At 40.0% G+C, this 21,382-nt stretch overlaps 1 protein-coding gene across 1 annotated transcript in view; it reads right to left on the reverse strand.

The window, feature by feature from the left end:
* Positions 1-3,800: 3,800 nt before the first annotated feature.
* GATA6 (GATA binding protein 6) overlaps positions 3,801-21,382 on the reverse strand; it is a 50,579-nt gene continuing 32,997 nt past the window's right edge. Inside the window, exons 4-7 of the mRNA XM_060775159.2 lie at positions 19,849-19,974; positions 18,244-18,331; positions 18,049-18,158; positions 3,801-5,339 (exon numbers count right to left, since the gene is read on the reverse strand). Of these exons, the coding sequence (XP_060631142.2) occupies positions 5,169-5,339; positions 18,049-18,158; positions 18,244-18,331; positions 19,849-19,974 (495 nt within the window). The 3' untranslated portion in view covers positions 3,801-5,168. The remainder of the gene's footprint in view (positions 5,340-18,048; positions 18,159-18,243; positions 18,332-19,848; positions 19,975-21,382) is intronic.

The raw sequence follows: 21,382 nt of genomic DNA on the forward strand, positions 1-21,382 counted from the left end.
TCCCCAACATATAGTTAGGGCTAACATTTTTTTATTGTGTCAGAAGCGACTTGAGAAACTGCAAGTTGCTTCTGGTGTGAGAGAATTGGCATCTGCAGGGATGTTGCCCAGGGGACGCCCGGATGTTTAACCATCCTGTGGGAGGCTTTTTTCATGTTCCCACACGGGAAGCTGGAGCTGACAGACAGAAGCTCACCCCATCTCACAGATTGAACCGCCGACCTTCAGGTCAGAAGTTTAGCCGGCACAAGGGATTAACCCATTGTGCCACTGCAGCTCATGTTAGGGCTAACATAACCTGACCTGTTTGTCAGGGCATAGTTGACTATTTGCAATTCCTTGCCAACTTTGCTCTTTGTTACCTATATAGAATCCGCTTGTCTGTTTTGGGTTGATCTTTCCCCACCCAATTTGTCATGGATATAGATAATGGCAAACCCACTATACATGATGAATTCACTATGCACACATGTAGTTGCACACACACATACACACAAACCCCATATACCCAAAATATGCAAACACCCTTCACACATTTCAGATATACATGCTTGTGGTGACAAGCATATGTTTGAAAGCAGGATCATTTTCATTGATCAACTCTCAGTTTTAGGATTTATCAGTCAAATAGAACTATGTGGAGATGAAAAATTGCAAGTTTGGCTACAGCTCCCAGAACCCACCAACCTACAAGGTCACTGGTTATGTTGGCTGCGCCTTTTAAAGTATTAGTTCTAAAAGGAAGGTCAAAATTTTTAATTAGGTAAAACTCACAAGCTCATCAGATGGGACTTACTTAGCTGGTTCAGCCCTAGTTGACCCACAAAGCCCATTGGCTCCCATCTCACAATGCAGAGAAACTTCTGGCGGGGCTCTGTAGGTCAACTAGCACAGAGTCGCCATATGCCTCAGTGGAGGCCACAGGGAAGGCTTCCCATGTTGCACAGGAAGCAATGTGGGAAAGCTGAGCAGTTCCTGGCAAGCTGGGCGATCTGGTGTGGTGGGTGACAGGTTCCCTATGCCCCTGATAGTGGTTTCCAGATTCGTCACAACGCGTAGTGATTCTGGAGGCCCATGTGAAGAGGTTGTAAGTGGTGTCTCCTGGTCCAAACTCCTCAAACCTAATGTACTGATCACTGGCCACCATAAATGATAATAATCTATTCTCCTGCCTGTTGACCAGGACACTGTAAACTGTTATTTGTTTACCCTTCCCATGAGCAATTTCCAATGTGACAGTTAGACACAAGATCTCTGTCACGTTCCTTCTATCATTGGAGATTACTTGTAGGAGGAGGATGTTGATCTGCTACATCCTGATTTATGAGAGAATGGATTCCCATCATTTGTTGCAGCTGATGTCTGGTAATTCAGGACTACATTATTGTGGTCATGAATCTGTAACTTGGATTACACATTCGTAACTGAATTTCCTGAAGTGCAGTCCAATTTTTATGAGCTTGATACTTAGGACCTCATCACACGGAAGTTTTCCTCCAAATTATCTCCATTTTAACATGGTGACAAAACGAAGTCCCATGGAGACCATCCCATGACATGCAGCCACTTCTGTTGGCTGTCCGTGGGACTCTGTCTTGCCATAGTGCTAAAATGTTGAGAAGACTCCATTTTTAGGGAGTTAGGTGTTGCCAAACTCCTGATTCAAAAAAGTGGGAACAAATAGGAAGAAGATGGGGAAAGACTGTGAGATGGCTGGCCATCCCCCAAGACAGACCTTGCTGGTAGAAAACAGTATAAGACAGGTCCCCACACTTCCTGACACTTTCCCTTGCTTCCCTCCTGCCTTGTTGATGAAATCGATAGTGAATAGTATTGATTCTTTGTAAACATCTAAGAGCAACTTTGCCATGCCCAGTAAATGAGACCTTCTAGAACATAAAGAATAGGCCAATTTAGATCAGATATTAGAGCAGGGCTGGGATGCTCGTGCAAACAGGTTTTGCCAAACTATTCTCCCACTGACTCTGCATAGTATATCAGTTATTATGGAAGCTTAACCCTATTAGTTTCTGGAAGGACATAGATTTTCCAATGGCTTTTCTAACTGTACAATGTCCTACAGGCAGACTGGTTTCTATCTGATAGAGTGGGCTCTCATAAACTAGCACTTTTTTAAAATGCAAGGGACACTGTCAGTACAAAACAGTCTGAATATCAAGCACAATTTAAAAAAAGTGGGTTACAATGGTGTTAATTTATGCCATCGTAACTTCCCAACTAGGTGCAGCCACAATTATATTCCATTGAAATCAAGGGTAGAAAATATTATTATTATTATTATTATTATTATTATTATTATTATTATTGTGAAAATAGATATTTTCATTATGAGCTGAGATTCATGTAAGCTTTTCAAGTAGACCCCAATTTCAGGAAGCAAAACAGAATTCTATGCTATAATTTTGTTTTGCTTTTATTGGCGATGCTTGTTTCTATAGGAACGCTAAGAAACGTAAGGACAGAGTTTACCAGAGAGGCATCAACTGAATCTGGCAAAGCAAATATGTCTCAAAAGATGCAGTTCTCAAAAAGAGGAAAACTTGATTTCACCTCCTTTTCAAGTTGGCACTCCTGGAGGTTTATGTCTTGAGTATATCCTAGAACATCACTAAAGCAGGGTGCCAGATGAATCTTCAAAGGAGTTGCTGCCTCTTATCCTTAGTCTCATCATGAGTTTTAAACGTACACTAGAGACTTATCTACATGAGGGGAGTGGGGATTCCAACTTACCTTGCTACTCCTTTCCCTTTTTGAATCAATGCAGGGGAAGAGGAAGACTCATCCCTGTATCACATTTGCTTCCCATCAGCCACAGACCTCGCTTGGAGCACCTGGCCACTGCATTATCATATGCAGGTTTTAGAATGGGGCATCTGCAAGATCTAGTTCACCTGCATACCTAATTCTGGCATCCATTGTTCTGTGATGACAATGAAATCTCAGACCGGCTGGATACCACCACAGCAGGTTCAGAATGACCCAGGATTAAGCGGCTAGTGTAGATATGGCCTATGTGTAATTTATTTTTATTACCCTTTTTGTTTTTCAGACATAGTAAAGAGCATCACATTCCAGTCTTCATGAACAATGGGAAGATGCTTTTAAAAGCACATCTATACTCATGAACATTAGAAAGTTATTCTAAAAGGAAGCATTGGGTGATCTATTATTATCGCAATCTTTACAAATGTCCCCTAGGATTTCCATCTCACCAACAGGTCTGCTATGATTTCCCATGAACATATGTTTATAAAGTTGAACAGTATAAAACAAAGAATGTAGGAAGATGATAAAATAGGTATGTATTGAGCCACCCCCTGGTGGCACAGCGGGTTAAACTGCTGAGCTACTGAAATGGCTAACTGAAAGGTTGGCGGTTCAAAACTGGGAAGCGGGGTGAGCACTAGCTTCTGCCAACATAGAAGTTGAAAACATGCAAATTTGAGTAGATCAATAGGTACCGCTTCTGCAAGAAGGTAATGGCGTCCATGCAGTCATGGTGGCCACATGACCTTGGAGGTGTCTGTGGACAACACCAGCTCTTAGGCTTAGAAATGGAGATGAGCACCACACCCAGAGTCGGACACGACTAGACTTAATGCCAGGGAAAACCTTTACTTACTGCTATACTATCACTGATAATTCCTATCTTTGTGTTGTTGACTGAGGGAAAGAAATCTGAATATTCTTTTTTGTTTACCCAATTCCTTTGCAAACTAGCATGTAGATATGCTCAAGGAATAGCAATCTATTTTGTAATGTACTAAAGAGAAATCACATTGTACAGAAAGAACACATAACCCTTTTATTTTGAAACCTCCCACGAAGACAACTGTCCAAATGACAAGACATCCCATTGTTGTTATTGTTTCAATGTCAACCAACCTAGATATGGCTTGGTTACATTTTACAGACTACATCCTAACTTTTTAAAGATGCCTCACAATTCTGTTGGAGTATTTACACATTTATCCACTAGGTAGTCAAGTTTCACTGCAATTGATACTTTTTCTAGCACATATTTTATTCAGTGGCAAGAGAGTGGGGATGACTTCTATATAAAGCTTATGACCAGATAGACAACAAGGGTCATTATTTTTTTCCTGAGAAAACATTTGTTCTTGGAAGTTTTGTTTTAAAAATCAGAAACACAGAAGTAGAACATTTTGATGCAATAAAAAAAAACCCTATCAGGATGCCTGGTTAACTTTTCTCTATTAAATTATTTACGTACCATTAAGTTAAAAGGTTTACATTCATTCCATTCATTCATATAAAAACTGCTGTTAAATCTTCTGCTTATGATTTAACACTGATTGCTGCAACACAAATTGCACTTATATAAAAACCAAAATTATTGTATCAATGGAAGGGGGGCGAAATTCTGAATGCTACCCTGTTTACAAATTCTGACTGTTCAGTCACAACGTAAAAACATTTATCCTCCTCCATCACAGTATATGTCAACACCAAAAACACATGTATTTTATAGTATGTTCTCATTAGCATGTTCTAACTTGAGAGAGGTGTACCGAATGTGATTTCCTTCATTGGCCTTTATTGGAATTCCACTTGAGAAAAGCTACTGAGAAACAATAAGGCCATGTGGTGAGCAGAAGGCACTTGCTGGAACACTGAGCTGTGAGAGGAGATCACATCGAACCATGAAGTCCAAGATCTGCATACTGGAACAAGTTGCACAGTCATTTAGCTCTTCTGTGTTGCGTTATCCTTTAGAATGCAAGCTTAGCCTAATTTGTCTACAAAACCATGTCAATACCAGTCAGATCCTGGATGTTGGGTGAGTGGGAGTGAAACAAATACACCATCCACAATTACACAAGGCAGTACTGGTAGTTGTGGTGAGGATCTATCAATAGTGCAGATAGGCACTCCTTTGTCGATTGAACATAAGTGGTTCAGGCTCCTTCGAGTCTCTTGCATAGCTGAGGAGCTGGACAATCACACAGAGACCACTGGGAGTAAACATTTCTAGAATCAAGGCACAGATACGTTGAGGGCAATGAATGTTCCTGTCCTCATTTGTCATCACTTCTTGGACTGCTTGAAAGGAGAAAAATGCACCACACAAGTGTAGATGGCTGCTGCCCAGTGCAAGTCTCCAATGCCATTTACTTGTCACCAATTCATGCAAGAGCGATAGCACACCAGGAAGACTCCTGTCTCACTGAGGCCGTCACTTCTGCGGTGGAGCTCAGGCTGACACCCGGATAAAGCTCTTCTTGACCAGAATACTTGAGGGAATTAGTCTCCGGACTGGCGTTCTCTCCCCTAGTGGACATTGCTGAAGACACCACCTTTAACAAAATTGGGGAAAACAAACAGTTCAAAAACCCAGACTTTTTTGTCATTGAAAACACATTTCAGAGAAAGAAAAGCTCTTGAAGAAAGGCTGTCACCACTCATGACAGAAGTTGCCATTGTCCCCAGCATCCACCATCTAACTTATCAAAGCAAGTAAATATCTATGAATTTTGTTGAAAGAAGGAAGTGTGAGTGAAACCTTTTCTAGATTTGCTGTTGCCAGCCCTACAACACACCCAGGTGCTCTGTCGGGAGGAAATCAGGATGTAAATTACAGTAGAGTCTCACTTATCCAACCTTTGGTCATCCAATGCTCTGCATTATCCAACACAGTCTGCCTCCCGCCCAGATGCACAACTGTTTGCGAAGTTTTGGTGCTCAATTTGTAAATACAGTAATTACTACATAACATTACCATGTACTGAATTGCTTTCTCTCTCAATTTGTTGTAAAACATAATATTTTGGTGCATAATTTGTAAAATCATAATAAAATTGACGTTTAATAGGCTTTTCCTTTTTCCCTCCTTATTATCTAACATTTTCGCTTATCCAACTTTTTGCCGGCCCATTTATGTTGGATAAATGAGACTCTACTGGAAATATTTTAAATGCTAAATCCTTAAAGTTGTAATTTTTTTAAACCAAGAAATATTTTAAAATTTGACATTTTTAGAAGCACCAAACAATAAAAATAACAGAGAAACTTCTAAAAACTCCTCTCATCTGGCCACAGAAATCACCCACTATACTTTAGGTGGAAATTGTATCTTCTGATTCATTTATTTTACACAAAATGAAAACACTTGTCAACTTAACAGTCTGGATTTCTGCCAAATAAGCCATTTCCCAGGATGAAAGTTGAAATGTTCTTGAATTTATCTCATTATTTTAAAAAATGGATTGGATAGTCACTTCTATAAGCGTCTGGTGGATCTTTCTGAAGAAGAGCAGTGCAAGATCATGAGATTATACAGTGGCTTCAAATATTTTAGTATTTTCAAATAAGAAATCATTATTGCAACTGAATTAAAATATCCAGAGCTTCACATTTCACCTTTTAGTGTCTTTCCTACAAATGTTCCCTCCCCCTTTTTAAGAGTCATATACTGTGAATCTCTGTTATGGAGGTTTTTAAAATTTATTATCAAATGTTTGGATTTACAAACAAAAAGAAAGCTATAATACCCATCATTGTGAGACAATATACATTTTACCATCCTGGGAAAAAAGGAACTTTAAGAGAAATTCCAGCACGAAGCTGTTAAGTCAAGGGCTTTAGTTCTGTTTATCTGAATAAACAGTGTCCTTTTTCAATTTAAGTGCTAATTTTGACCCACAATGCTAAGAAGATTGTGCAGTCCTCTGTATTCACAGATTCAACCACCAATGGTTTCATTTTACTGTGCCATTGTATGCAATTGAACTTGAGCCTTCATGGCTTTCGGCATCCATGAGGGGTTTTGGAACTAAATCCCAGTGGATACAAAGGACTACTGCATTATCAGCCAGCAAGGAAAAGGTAAACCACCTTTTAGTATTACTTGCCTAAGAAAACTCTATGAAATTCATGAGGCCACTAGACAATTCAACCACACACACACTACTGCTGTCATAATATTGCTCACATTTTAAAACTGCCTGAGTCTTTTCAGGGAGAGGGAGCGGGATATAAATAAAGCCTGTTGTTGTTGTTGTTGTTAAAGTGCAAACTGATTAATGCAACGTGGGTCTGATTAATACTCAGTCCTCATTCTGAATCTAGTGTTGAGATCTTCAGAGAAGGGCTTAATACTGATCAGCCCTGTCACCTTCACAAGCATCTCTGGTGGGAACATGGGAGAAGGCTTCCCCAGTGGCTTCTCCTAAGCTCTGAAATTCCCTTTCTAGTAAAGTCAGACTGGCTCCCTTGGCCAACTCTGCAAGCGCCAACTGGACCTTTACGGGTGAAACCCAAGAACCTCCTCCAAACCAACAGGCTAGTTGTCTTCGAAATAACAATAGTTGATACCAGGTGTTAGTCTATTGAGAAGGTCAATAAGAGAGATGCCACATGACTCTACATCCTTTATCTCAAACAAAGGAGCAGCAATCATGTGACCCCCAAGCATGACTTATCAACCAAGAGATGGAAATGGCAAATTCAGAGAGGTGAGAGCAAATTTTGTGATTCAATGGCTTTTTGAGATCTATTTTTGCCTTCTTTTCCCTTTCTATGCTCTCCTGGAACATCTGCAAGGGGCACCTCTGCCTACCTGGGAAAACTCCAAGCTATGGTGTGCAGAGTTGGATCAGCAAGTCCTCCACCAAGCTTGAAGCAAACGGACTTGTCTTTGAAAAGCTTGACCATTTGCACTACCAATGAAGCCACCAGTTAGTTGGCCTTGCCAGTGAGTTCCTTAGTGGAAGTGTAATGTGAGAGTGAAATGTATCACTCACTAGCCTCATCAAGGGCAGGGATACAGCTCTCCAAACTGTCTGGCCACAGGTGAAAAACTACAAGTTTTCAGGAACTGACTGTTTATAAAGAAAAAAAAGTAAACTCTTCTTTTCTTTTTAAAATGTTCTTAATTCAACATATAGTCTAATTAACACAAGCACATATGAAAGAAATAAAACAAAAACCATGTCGTCCATTTCAGTTTTAAAGTGTTTAAGCCTCCTTTCGTTCCAATTTTGGGGGAAATGTAGTGTGTCTGTGTGTATATTATTCTTTCTCCTCCTCTCTTTAATTTCCCCCATTGTACTTAGGTATATGTCTGACAACTGATATACTGGGCCTCATGAAAGCATGTGGAATTATGAGAATTATTGCATAACGTGATTTTAATAAGTGTTTTAAGTACGATCTTACATCAAACCCTATTTTAGGCCCAGCCCAAATATGTGAATGGCTTTATCGCTGGCATGGCGCACAGCTCTGAGCGCCACTGCTTGTGACAGACACAAGGTCTGGGATACATGAGAACTTCTGGTAGATATTCAAAACATAATATCAGTGCAAATTCCAGGAGCTGACCTTGTGGCAAGAGATAAGAAAACGGAGTGGAAAAACAGCTCAACTGCTTTAGTAAATGAGTACCTGCTGGATTCAGTCTTTATGAATGAGTATAGAACTTCACAATTCATTTGAGTTCGTAGTAACTTTTAAAAAAGTAACCTAAAAGATCTGTTTTATAACTGCCAAGTGAGGATGAATTGGAGTTTAATTTGAATCAGACAGATTAACTTCAGACAACTACAGGAAATAGAATTGCTCGTCAAAAGGACTAGCTTTACAGTAACTTAAAACTTTTGCCGCATATTTAGAAAAACAGAATGTACCAAAAATAATGTCTCATAAACAATTTAGATGATCTAAAGGAGTCTATCATATTAGAATTTCCAAACATCACAGAAAATGTTATTTTACTCAAGCCAGGTATCAAAATGGCAGCCAATTTGAATGTTTATAATAAATATGGGGCATGACTTCTGACGCAACATTTTACACTTTAAGAATCTAAAGGAGAGGAGGAGGAATGCAAACACAGCTAGTATGTAAAAGTTTTTGGTGTGAGCAATGTTAAATATCTGGAATGCTAAAAAGCTGGAAGAAAATGCTATTGGGGGGAGGCCAAAATTCTAATGAAACAGAATGCCTTCATGTTGTTTCCTCATTGTTACACTTCTGTACACCCCCCCCCCCCCCCACTGAATGTAGAAAGGTTTAACAACCCCAAAACATTGTAAAATGTGTATAACAGGCATGGGCAAACTTCAGCCCTCCAGGAGTTTTGGACATCAATTCCCACAATTCCTAACAGGTGGTAGGCTGCTAGGAATTGTAGGAGCTGAAGTCCAAAACACTTGGAGGACCAAAGTTTGCCCATGCCTGATCTATAATGTTCCTTTTCTTTGAAACCTCAAACCTCATCAAAACTTATCAAAATCCAGAAAAAAATTAAACTGACGTTTTGGAGCACATCTACAATTCAGTTTCACACCACTTTAACTGCCATGACTCAACACTATGGTTTCATGAGAGATTTAGTTTTACAAAGTCTTTATCCTTCTCTGACAAAGATAGCCTGAGTCTCACCAGACTCCAATTCCTAGGAATCTATAGCATTAAGCTATGGCACTTGAAGTGGTGTCAAACTGCATTGATTCTACAATTTAGATGTGCCCTTGGGTTCAGATTAGCATGAAGAATTGTCCCCTGTCTTTCTGCATAGTCTACAGAAGTTGTTCCCAACCTCCTTTTTGATCATGGACCATTTTGACCAGGGGCCACTCTCCAATATTAGTACCAAAGGGGGTTACGAATCAGTTTTTGGTCAACTTTAGATTCCATTTGGGGTGCTGATTCAGAAAATTGCATTGTATGGACCACATCTGTTCTAGTTTCTGATACGGAACATATGCCATGGTCAGCAACAGGGAAGGAGTGGCAGGCGGCGCAAAAGGAACAGAAATAAAATAAATAAAGAGGAAGGAAGCTTGCAAACCAGATTTTCATCCTCGTGGCCCACTGGTGGTCTACGGCCCACAGGTTAAGAACCATTGGTCTACAAGTCTACAAGTTTGGTGGGAATAAGAGAGAAGACCATCTCAGTCACTGTCACTAGACTTTTTGGAAGTCCTTCTCTAGAAATGCTAGGATAGTTATGTCCCATCTCATCTTTTATTGGCAAGCAAAAACAATTATCTGCAGTGTGGTTGGGATATTAAGGTTGGCATAAAGTTATAATGCATCTCAATATTTTTAATCTGACAGTATAAATTGTTTATCTGTTTTCTTAAATTCTATGCTTATATGTTAATATCTTTGTGTTGTATTTAATTAGCATTGTTTTGTATTCATTGTTATTTGCCTTAGGTCTCTACGGTAGGAGAAAGGTGGGATAAAAAAATCAAACCTATAAGTAAGCCCATTAACTTGAAATGTTAAAAATACAATTCAAGACAAAATACAGTACAAAACTTATTCAACAATGCCATTTAAACTCTGCTAGTACTGGGGATAATGACTGCTGGAAAGGAAAGGGAATAGGGAAAACTGGGTGATTTAGGACTTATCACACTGATTTCCTGGATTGAGGATTCTGGCAGTGCTTCAAACACATTAAACTCAATGCTTTTGGAAAACAAAAAGCAGAGATAAATCACTCTGGAACACAGAGCCAAATTTCAGGCATTTCCCCCCTTAATTTCCAGTGAAATCTTAAGAGAAAGTACACAAAAATGAAGTGCTTTGGAATTTGTAACTACACATTTTAATGTAGGTTAAGATTGTATTTGGACTTTAATGAAAATTTAAATGTTTACTAAAATATCTATGTTTAAAACTTTTAATGAATGAATTTAATATTTTTATTAAAAAGCAAATCCACAGGCAAGCTTTGGATCCTGTGCTACTAGGGTTCTGAATGGCCCGATGTAGACAATAACTATTTTGTTTATTATTGAGGTTGTATTTTATAGCCATAGAGAAAGAGACATGCTTCTGGAATTTAATGCCTACGATTCCAAAATAATTTGTCTGGCCTTGGGTACAATGCAACTTCCTTGGGGGAGCGTTCGCTGCTCCTTGGCTGGTGCCAAAATATCTTTGCTTGGCCTTCAGTATGTTTTCAAAATATTCAAGGAGTTTCAGAAAGTGAAATGTTGAAAGAATATTTCACTTCAGCTTCAGATTAACCTACAAAGGGAATGCAACACATGCAGGCAATAAACTATCTCATGGTGAATGCAAAGGTTGGGGCTAAAGAAATGAAGATGCAACCAGTGAAAATACTGAAGAGTCTATGGCTTTGTGTTATGTGGCAATGAAAGGAAGATAATAAGCATGGGGCAAAATTAGAAATAAGAAGGAAATCAGTGTCATGTACATTTGCATAGACCGGTATTTTTCAATTTGCATGTCAGACTACAACTCTTGGGGGACTGTGGGAGTTCATGTGGAGCAAACACCAAGTGGGAGAGGATCTGTAGCCCAAGTTTAATATGGTAATTGTTAATAATATAAATTCTGCATGGTTAGCATGCAGAAGAGAAGGCTGAGAGGGGACATGATGGGGGCCATGTATAAATATGTGAGGGGATGTCATAGGGAGGAGGGAGCAGGCTTGTTTTCTGTTGCCCTGGATACTAGGATGCGGAACAATGGCTTCAAACTACAGGAAAGGAGATTCCACCTGAATATGAGGAAGAACGTACTAAGTGTCAGAGCTGTTCAGCAGTGGAACTCTCTGCCCCAGAGTGTGGTGGGGGTTCCTTTTTTGAAGACTTTTAAACAGAGACTGGATGGCCATCTGTCAGGGGTGCTTTGAATGTGATTTTCCTTCTTCTTGGCAGGGGTTGGACTGGATAGTCCACAAGATCTCTTCCAACTCTATGATTCTATGATCTGTAGCCCAAGTTTAATATGGTAATTGTTAATAATATAAATTCTGGTTAATATCCGTAATGATCATTATCTGGACACCATCATCCAGGCAAGTGTAATAAATAATTATATCTACAGTTCACTCCTTCTGGGAACTGAAACCATTAGCATCTAAAAACGCCCTCAAATTCTGTTCCCAACCTATTCTATGTAATGTTTGTGTCAACTTGAAATTTTTCTGGTTGACTGCAGAAATGAATTAGAACATGAAATGATTTTAGTGCACAGTAACTCAAATCCCCTAGATTTCCAATCAATATTAGTATAATGGCTTCAGTGTTACCTAGAATATCTGTAGCTTTCCTCCACATATTAGTTATTGTGCCCATCCAAACAACTATCCAAATAACTGCCTTATGAAGTATGTTGGAATGAGCAGCCATTTTCCCTCACTTTCAATATTAAAAGGGAGAGCAGAAACATCATTCCTGGGTATTCCATGAAAGTTAGAGTGGGACCATATCTCCTGGCTCCATCTGTAAAAGGTGAACGATATTTCCTGACTCCATTCCTAGCGTCTGTGCACTTGTCCAGCTCTGACACTCAGCATTCAGCAAAAGTTATTTGCTATTGCAGAGGTTCTTCCACTCCTTCCGAGATTGTGTTCCCAAGAGTGTTACCTTTGTGGAACGATCTAAAACCATATAGACCAGAGATTGGGAAACTATTTTGGGCTGTAACTCCCAGAATCCTGAGCCAGTTTAGAAAAGACCATCCTGGTTGGAGATTTGATGGTTTTGTAGTCTATCATTACTTCTCAGAACTCTAGTATGGTCAGCTCTCCATTCAGGCTTTAGATGAATATGGAGTAGTCAGAGATGACCACACAACAAATACTGGTGGAAGAGTCAGGCGGGTATGCATATGTCATGACAGGGTGAGGTTAAATGTAGTGTGAATATGCTTTGGGTTTTAATTTGAACTTGGATAGCTATCCTAGGTGCTCAACCTATTTCCAGACTAGGTTCAACACACTAGAAATGTTTGATGTTCAGAATAAGCCCCAGAATGGACACATTACCTTGGCATTAGAGTCACCAGCCTGATTCTGTTTTCTAGACCAGGCATGGGCCAACTTGGGCCCTCAAGATCTTTGGACTTCAACTCCAACCATTCCTAACAGCCTCAGGTCCTTTCCTTTCCCCCCTCAGCACTTAAGTGGCTGAGGGGGGAAAGGAAGGGGCCTGAGACTGTTAGGAACAGTGGGAGTTGAAGTCCAAAACACCTAGAGGGCCCAAGTTTGCCCATGCCTGACCTGGACAAAGCTATTCCATGGTGACCTACAAAGATAATTCAAGGTATTAAATATTATAGTGCAAGAAAAACAAATCCCTCTTCACATAGTAGATAATCAAGCTACATAATTTATTATTTCTATATGTAGCAATGGGCACCAACTTGGGTCACTTTAAAAGCAGGAACAGATTCATAGCTATCTTTTGCCTCCAGTAACATCATGGTGCATAGTGGTTTGAGAGCTGAATTTAAGCCATTATACCACATACTGAGGAGACCAGGATTTGATCCATGGAAACCCACTGGGGTAAGCATAAGTGAGTCACGCTCTCTCAGACTAAAGAAATCTTGCCAAGAAAATCCCACAGTAAGTCAGAAACAATAGCAGCACATAACAACAACAGTCAGAGGCAATATGCCTCTCAATTTTGGTCAACAAGGATCACAGAAGTGCTGTACTTCCCAGATAGGAGTCATTGCTCTGGACAGTTAGCTTGGTATTTTTAACCAGTTATAAAAACACAAACCAATTGCCGTTTAAAGCCTGAAAAGGTTTTGAAAAGTAACTTTCAAGTCTCCAGGGTCTAGAATCCCTCGGGATAGCCAAAAGCTGTGAATCCCATACTGGCCACAAAATCCATTTTTAAACAAACACAGTTTTCAAGTTGAGAACTTTAACAACAATGAGCAACTAAGTGGTTCTCAACCTGTCGGTCCCCAGGTGTTTTGACCTACGATTCCCAGAAATCCCAGCCAGTTTACCAGCTGTTAGGATTTCTGGGAGTTGAAGGCCAAAACATCTGGAGACCCACAGGTTGAGAACCACTGCTGAATCCACACAATCCTAAAACCAACATTTTCTGTGGAACAACATCTGCCCTTCTTCAGCAACCGCAGCCAACAGCTGCTGTATGACTGCATCAACTTGATTTCACATGGTATGTATTAGCAAATAATGTCAACTGGATAATGGGACTTGTTAATGATTGCTGTGGGAAACCCCATGGATACATTGGGGTTTTCTGCAGAAAATGTGTAATGTGGGAAAAGTAACCATGTTGTGTGTGCCTTTGAATACTTTATCCTTGTGGTTGACATCTAGCATTGTTACTGCCAAAGCAGAATAAAATTACATTGCGATCTATCAGAATTTCCCAGCTAACTTACTGCCTAACTGGGGAATTTAGGGAACTGTAATTCAAAATGGTAACCCTTGAGCTCTCTGAGGAAACCATAACATTCCCAGCTACTTTTATTTCCTCAAGAAATAAAACTGCAATTGTTCTTTACTCTTCTGACAAAACTTCCAAGTCCCTTTCACACTAGTCATTGTTCAGTTTTTCTTTTACTAATGTTGTTTGTACATTTTTAAAAAGTATTATCTTTTAACTTCGTGTGTTGTGCAAATATACTCTTTCAGCAACCTTGATGGTGTTCCTTGTTGTCATTCTTTCTGTTTCAGAACCTTGAAAGCAATCCTTCCTCGGCTGTTTTGCAACTTCACCATAGAGCTTCAATGTTATCTCTGTTATTTGCATTTTGAGCATTTGGCCAAGGATAGAAGTTGGCTGAGGGCAGCCTTTGGTAGCCTGGTATTGGCTTCAGATCTGAGGAGTTCCAACTCCCACAATGCTGTGCTTGCTGGGGATGCTGCGACTTGCAGTTCAACACATCTGGATGTAAAATCTGCTTTAGAGACCCAAGATGTTGGGTTTATTTGCTACATGCTTGTGTTTAACTTCCAAAATAGCACATTGGTATTTACACTTAATTCATTTCTGAAAATACAATATATGGCTGGCATTTGATGGGATAAATATGGGAAACCATTAACCATATGCAGGAATATATAGGGGACACACTAGAAAATCTGAGACTCCCCAGCACATATTTAGGGATGATGTTTCCACAATAACATTTCAGTAGATACAGGACTGTCTCTGCAATTAGGCAGAGTGAGGCAGTCACCTTAAGAAGCAAGTTAAAACACTTTAAAACATGGCTTTTAAAACAAGCATGATTTAACCATGATGAGTATTTTTATTATTAAGCTCAAGGACCTAGTGATTTGCTTCACGTCAGCACTTTATGGGGCCGATATTATATACAACTTGCTTATATCCGCAGCCGTTACTGTGTTTTACTGAATTTTTAAATTAGTGGGGATTTTATATGTTGTTTTATGTAATTTGCTATGTAAACTTATTTTGTTATCCATGTATATCTATGCATTTGGCTTTATTTTGTAGATTGTTGCATTACTGAGTGCTTTCTGTGAGCTACCCCGAGTCTCTTCGGGGAGATGGTGGAGGGATACAAATAAAGTTGTTGTTGTTGTTATCATTTGATACATAACAAGATGAGTACACAGCGAACAAGATCACTATGCTGACTTTTCTATTTGATCACATGTTGGACAAGTGTCTAGGGATGTGTGATGTAGGGTGGCCTTTTGCAGCTAACAGATGGTAATTTTGTCAGCACCAATTGTTTTTAAGTGCTGGCCAAGGTTTCTAGACACTGCACCCAGTGTGCCAATCACCACTGGGACCACCTTTACTGCCTTGTGTCAGAGTCTTTGCAGTTCTAGCTTTAACTCTTCATGTCGTGTAAGCTTTTCCAGTTGCTTCTCGTCAATTATTATTATTATTATTTATTATTATTATTATTATTAACTTTATTTGTACCCCGCTAGCATCTCCCGTAGGACTCGATGCGGCTCACACAGGCCGAAGCCCAAAACACAATACAACAGAACATAATACAACAGCAATACCAGAAGCAAATCAAAACAGTTAAGCAAAATAAACAATAACAGTAACAATACATCAGGACACTTTAAAACCGGGCCGGCCAGAGCAGTGGGTACAGGAATTAAAAATGCTGAAGTGGCAGGAGGAATGTAGGATTATAAAATAAGTGCAGTGTGCAGCGATCTTAATTCTACTAAAGTGCTTCTAGGACTTGATGATGGGGATTCCTAATCTGAAAAGGCACATCGGAACAGCCAAGTTTTTAAATTCTTTCTGAAAACTGCCAAAGTAGGGGCCTGTCTGAGATCTTTTGGGAGGGCGTTCCAAAGTTGGGGGGCCGCCACAGAAAAGGCCCTGTCTCGCGTCCCCACCAAACGCGCTTGCGACGCGGGTGGGATCACGAGCAGGGCCTCCCCAGATGACCGGAGTGAGCGTGTGGGTTCGTAGACGGAGATGCGGTCACGAATTCTGTTGTCACCTGGGATTGCAACATCGATGATGATGATGGTGATGAATACTATTATTATTATTATTGCCAGTCTAAAATCAATTGATGAAAGGTCGACACATCTATCTATCTATCAATCGATCAAGGTTTTTTATTCCTAACTTATATTTACTTAAAGAAAATAAAAGAGGAAAATGGGTCGAGAAAAAGAAAAAAACATGGCACTACACCCCCCTCCCTTTTATTCCTTTTTATGCATCTAAATTTACATATGTGAATGGACTGAAAATTGCATGATTTCCTTGTAGGGAGGCTGAAAGATAAAATACTGTTGATACCTATGCAAAATAGTGGTCTCTTTTGCTAACAAATAGCAACTTCGTTTCCTTAATCTTTAGTTACTTCACAGGTCCTACAATACCTCTATTTCTTTTATTGTGGCTGTTTGGTTAAAAGGGAGATCATTAATCAGCCAAATCTAGTTTGGCAACTCAGGCATATGCTTGGCTCAGAAAAGCAGAGCATTAAAAATCTATCAGGTTTCTTGTGGTTAGTGAACATGATCAACAATTAAGGCAGCTAATAATAATACAGTAGAGCTCTCCATTTTACTAGAGGACAAAATAAAATATTTATTTGAAATTTAAAAAATTATTTTGCACTCATTCACCTCCCTTCTATATCAGTTACTACCATAAGCTGTTACTATACTCCCAACTCAAGAACGGGAAATGTAATGTCAGTGGACAGAAAAAGAGATTTAAAGACGGGCTGAAAGCCAACTTTAAAAACTGTAACATAGACACTGAGAACTGGGAAGCCCCGGCTCTTGAGCACTCTAACTGGATATCAGCTGTGACCACTAGTGCTGCAGAATTCAAAGAGGCACAAATGGAGGGTGAAAGGTAGAAATGTGCCAAGAGAAAGGCACATCAAGCCATGCCTGACTGGGACCACCTTCCACCTGGAAACCAATGTCCTCATTGCAGGAGAACATGCGGATCAAGAATAGGGCTCCACAGCCACCTATGGACCTATACCCAAGACTCTACACTTGGAGGGCCATCATCCTCGGGCTATGAGAGATCACCTAGGTAAGTAAGTAAGTAAGTATATCAGCAAAGAGAGGTATTCCATTAATACAGCAACGATGTACTGCTATATTAGCCTTCCTTTTACATCATTGTCTGGTAAGGAAGAGGATAAGGATTGTTCAGTAGCTGCTCCCAAGCTGTGGAATTTCTCTCCGTGACACCTTCTCTAGTCTCTTTTTCACCAATATTGTAACTTTTTGATCATCAGAATTTTTATTCACCTTGTTTTAGACTTGTAAGCTTCCCTTGTATCCCATATTGGGAGAAAAGTGGGATTTTTTTTAAAAATGAATTTATTGATAAATATAATAATAATTCTATATCTTGAAACTCCCCATATGTGAAGTTCCTGGATTTAGAAGATTTTGCCTCATATAACAATGTGTGCTGCCCAAGGAAACTTGCTTAGCTTGTGGAGCACTGCACCCTGGATCAAGGCCAATACTGACTATCCTGCAGAGCACAACACAATAGTATGACACAATATAAATAAGAAAAAAGTCCTCTGTATTTACATCTATATATCTATATATCTCCCCAAAGATGTTTGCGGAGTGCTTTCATTTTACATTGTGTTTGCATTTATAGGCAATTTCCTGTGAAATTCTTACTCCAGTATCAGCTAACAAACCGAAAAGTTTATTTTGATTACTGTTCTACTAGATAAGATAAAAGAAATTGAGATAACAGACATTGCGGAAATCTATGTGTGTACAATTATGGATACAGTTTTATCACTTACCCCTGAGGCCGTGGGTTGTGCGCTTGGGGAAGCATTTTTTCTACAGTCATCTGAGTTCGTAGAAGACGTGGAAGTTGGAGTCATAGGAACAGCATTATTGGTATTATTACCTGCAATTGAAGCACAGCCAGTTAGAACCGTGTGTTCCCAAGGTGGCCAAATCTCTGCCCTTCCACCAACTCTCCTTATATTTACCCGAGCAAGATTTTATCTTAGACAGGTTCTTTGGTTTGCGTTTCCTGGTTTGAATTCCCTCCTTTTTCATGGCAAGGGGCCGAGGGACCTAAAAGGGAAAAATAAAAACACATATATAAGCTATATTTATATCCCGACAACATCTCCCCAAAGGCCAAGCCCGAAGATACAACACAGCAAAATGAAATACATAAACAACAATTAAAAATCAGAAACTGTCACCCTTTAAAGGTAAAGGTTTCTCCTGACATTAAGTCTAGTTGTGTCCAACTCTGGGGGGTGGTGCTCATCTCCATTTCTAAGCTGAAGAGCCAGCGTTGTCCATAGACACCTCCAAGATCATGTGGACAGCATGATTGCATGGAGCACTGTTGCCTTCCTGCAGAAGCAGTACCTACTGATCTACTCACATTTGCATGTTTTCAAACTGCTAGGTTGGCAGAAGCTGGGCCTAACTGCAGGAGCTCAACCCACTCCCTGGATTCGAACTGCCAACCTTTCGGTCAGCAAGTTCAGCAGCTCAGCTGTTTAACCTGCTGTGCCACCAGGCTTTAGAAACTTTTCCTTTAGGAAGTTTATTTGTCCACATTAAAGCCACCTCACTATAATCCAAAATGTGTTGCATACCCTCTCACATATCACAGATTAAAACCAGTCCTCTCCCTATCTGAAAAGTTGAAAGTGTGTGTTAAGCCAAGGGATCCAACCCCATCCCCTGGGATTCAGACAGAGCAGGAGGCAATTCTAATCCAGGGGTGTCAGTTGCAGCAATGCAAATCACTTTGGGTGATAATCTATTGCCAGGCGTGTTCCTGCCATCTCCGAGCTGAGGCATTTCTGGATGCAAAACATCATCCATAGCACACACACTCAAACACACATATGCCAAATTATGCCCGAGGCTGGTTCAGCTATTTCTCTGTCTTGATTTAAGTAGCAGATTTTTAGCAAAATGATCCACTGGGCAGAAAAGATAAACAACTGAACCCTCCTCATGTCTTACTTAATCAGTGTAGAGCATTTACATTGTAAAACTAATGTAGTTTGATACCACTTTAACTGCTATGGCTTAACACTATCGAATCATGGGAGATGGAGTTTTACACAGTCTTTTGCACTCTCCACCAAAGAGGACTATTTCCTCACCAAATTGCAAATACCAGGATTCTATAGCAATGAGACATTGGGGGCGGGGGAGTCAAACTGCATTAATTCTACAGTGTAGATGAACTCACAGACACTCATACACTATTTCTTATGTAGCCACCACTTGCACAAGATTTCACTTTTGTTATTCCAGTCAGTAAAAGTTATTGATTACTTCTTTATTTAACTGGCATGTTAAATAAAGGATTGGTGATATCATGCAGTGTTATTGATTTTGCAGTTGATGATATCTTTCTCTATCATTCAGCAGGTGGATTCCCTCCATGGTGTTTCTCTCGGTCTTGTTCTCTCTCGCTAGTAAAACAAGGTGTGGGTCTTCTCTTGTGTGAAACATAACACACATTCCTTCCAGAGTATGGCCACAGCGAAGAGTGCTCCTCAAGCATGGGCCAAGCAAGCACCAAAATAACTCCTGGTGGTACTGAAATAGCTGCTTACCCCATGAAGTTTCATGTACAATCCACAGGCGTTACACACGGGCTCTCCTTCTGCGTTCCTGCGCCAGAGGGTAGTGGTTGTAGTTTGACAGTTGGCACAGGACAGACCCAGTCGTCGCTGAGAAGGCTAGAGGCAAGAAGGAGAAAAGGCAAAAACACTCAGAGGAATATAAGGGCAGAATGTGTGAATAGTCTGCATATCCCCAACCAAACTAAGAATCTCTGGGAAACGCCTATGCCAGCATACTAGGAAGGAAGGTAGGTAGGTAGGAAGGAAGGAAGGAAGGAAGGAAGGAAGGAAGGAAGGAAGGAAGGAAGGAAGGAGAAGATATGGCATTTCAGAAGCATGTCAGAATAAAAGCTGAAATTTCTAATAGATTTTTCACATAGTGCCTTCATTTGGCCTATGACATTTTAAATCCACAATGTCATAATAATAATAACAGCAACAACAACAACAACATTATTATTATTATTATTATTATTATTATAACCCCTCCCCCCCCCCATCTCCTCCAAGGGACTTGGATTGGTTTACAAAGAGACAAGGCCAGAGAGCAGAGAGTTAAAACATAATGCAATAAAATAAAAGCAAAACAAAAACAAATGGAAACATATCACAATCTGTCATTCATAAGAGATGATACCGATTCATTTGTTTATGTGACATAGCATGCTTCAGAACACTGGGTTGGGTTTACATTTCCCACCATCTTATGGGAAAGATGTGATTAACTTTCTCAATGGCATCTAAACACAATTTCGTTTGGGATTGAACCTGCTGTGATACATATTATCTAAGGACTTTGAGGAAGATGCTTTTGAATCTGGATTAATATCCTTCCCCTCAAGCATCTGATTTACTAGCATACTAATAATTATAACTCTCAATGCCAAGAACTAATGACATTGAAAGGGTAGAATTGCTCCATAGTGCATTAAGATAAAGAATCCCTGCTTCAGAATTATTCTTCATCCCAAAGAGTCTGTCCGGTGCTCCCCGCCCAATTGCTTTGGATTCATCTGAATATACGGATCCGTAGTGGCACAATGTGTTAAACCAGTGGTTCTCAACTTGTGGGTCCCCAGATGTGTTGACCTACAACTCCCAGAAATCCTAACAGCTGGTAAACTGGCTCGAATTTTTGGGAGTTGTGGGCCAAAACACCTAGGGATTAACAGGTTGAGAACCACTGAGTTAAACACTTGTGTCGGTTGAACTGCTAATCTGAAGGTCGGTGGTTCAAATCTGCAAGACGGGCTGAGCTCCCATTTGTCAGCTCTAGCTTCCCATGCGGGGACATGAAAGAAGCCTCCCACAGAATGGTAACATCCGGGCATCCCCTTTGCAAGGTCTCTGCAGATAGCCAATTCTCTCACACCAGAAGCAATTTGCAGTTTCTCAAGTCGCTTCTGACACAATAAAAAAATCTGAATATATAAAAGCCACTCCATTCATTTCCTGGGAATTATGTGGACAAACAGTTCCAAGATACCATTGCAAAACTGAGCTTTCACAGGGTTGGGGGTGTTCT

This window comes from Anolis sagrei, chromosome 4 (genome assembly GCF_037176765.1).
Source record: "Anolis sagrei isolate rAnoSag1 chromosome 4, rAnoSag1.mat, whole genome shotgun sequence".
Taxonomy (NCBI): domain Eukaryota; kingdom Metazoa; phylum Chordata; class Lepidosauria; order Squamata; family Dactyloidae; genus Anolis; species Anolis sagrei.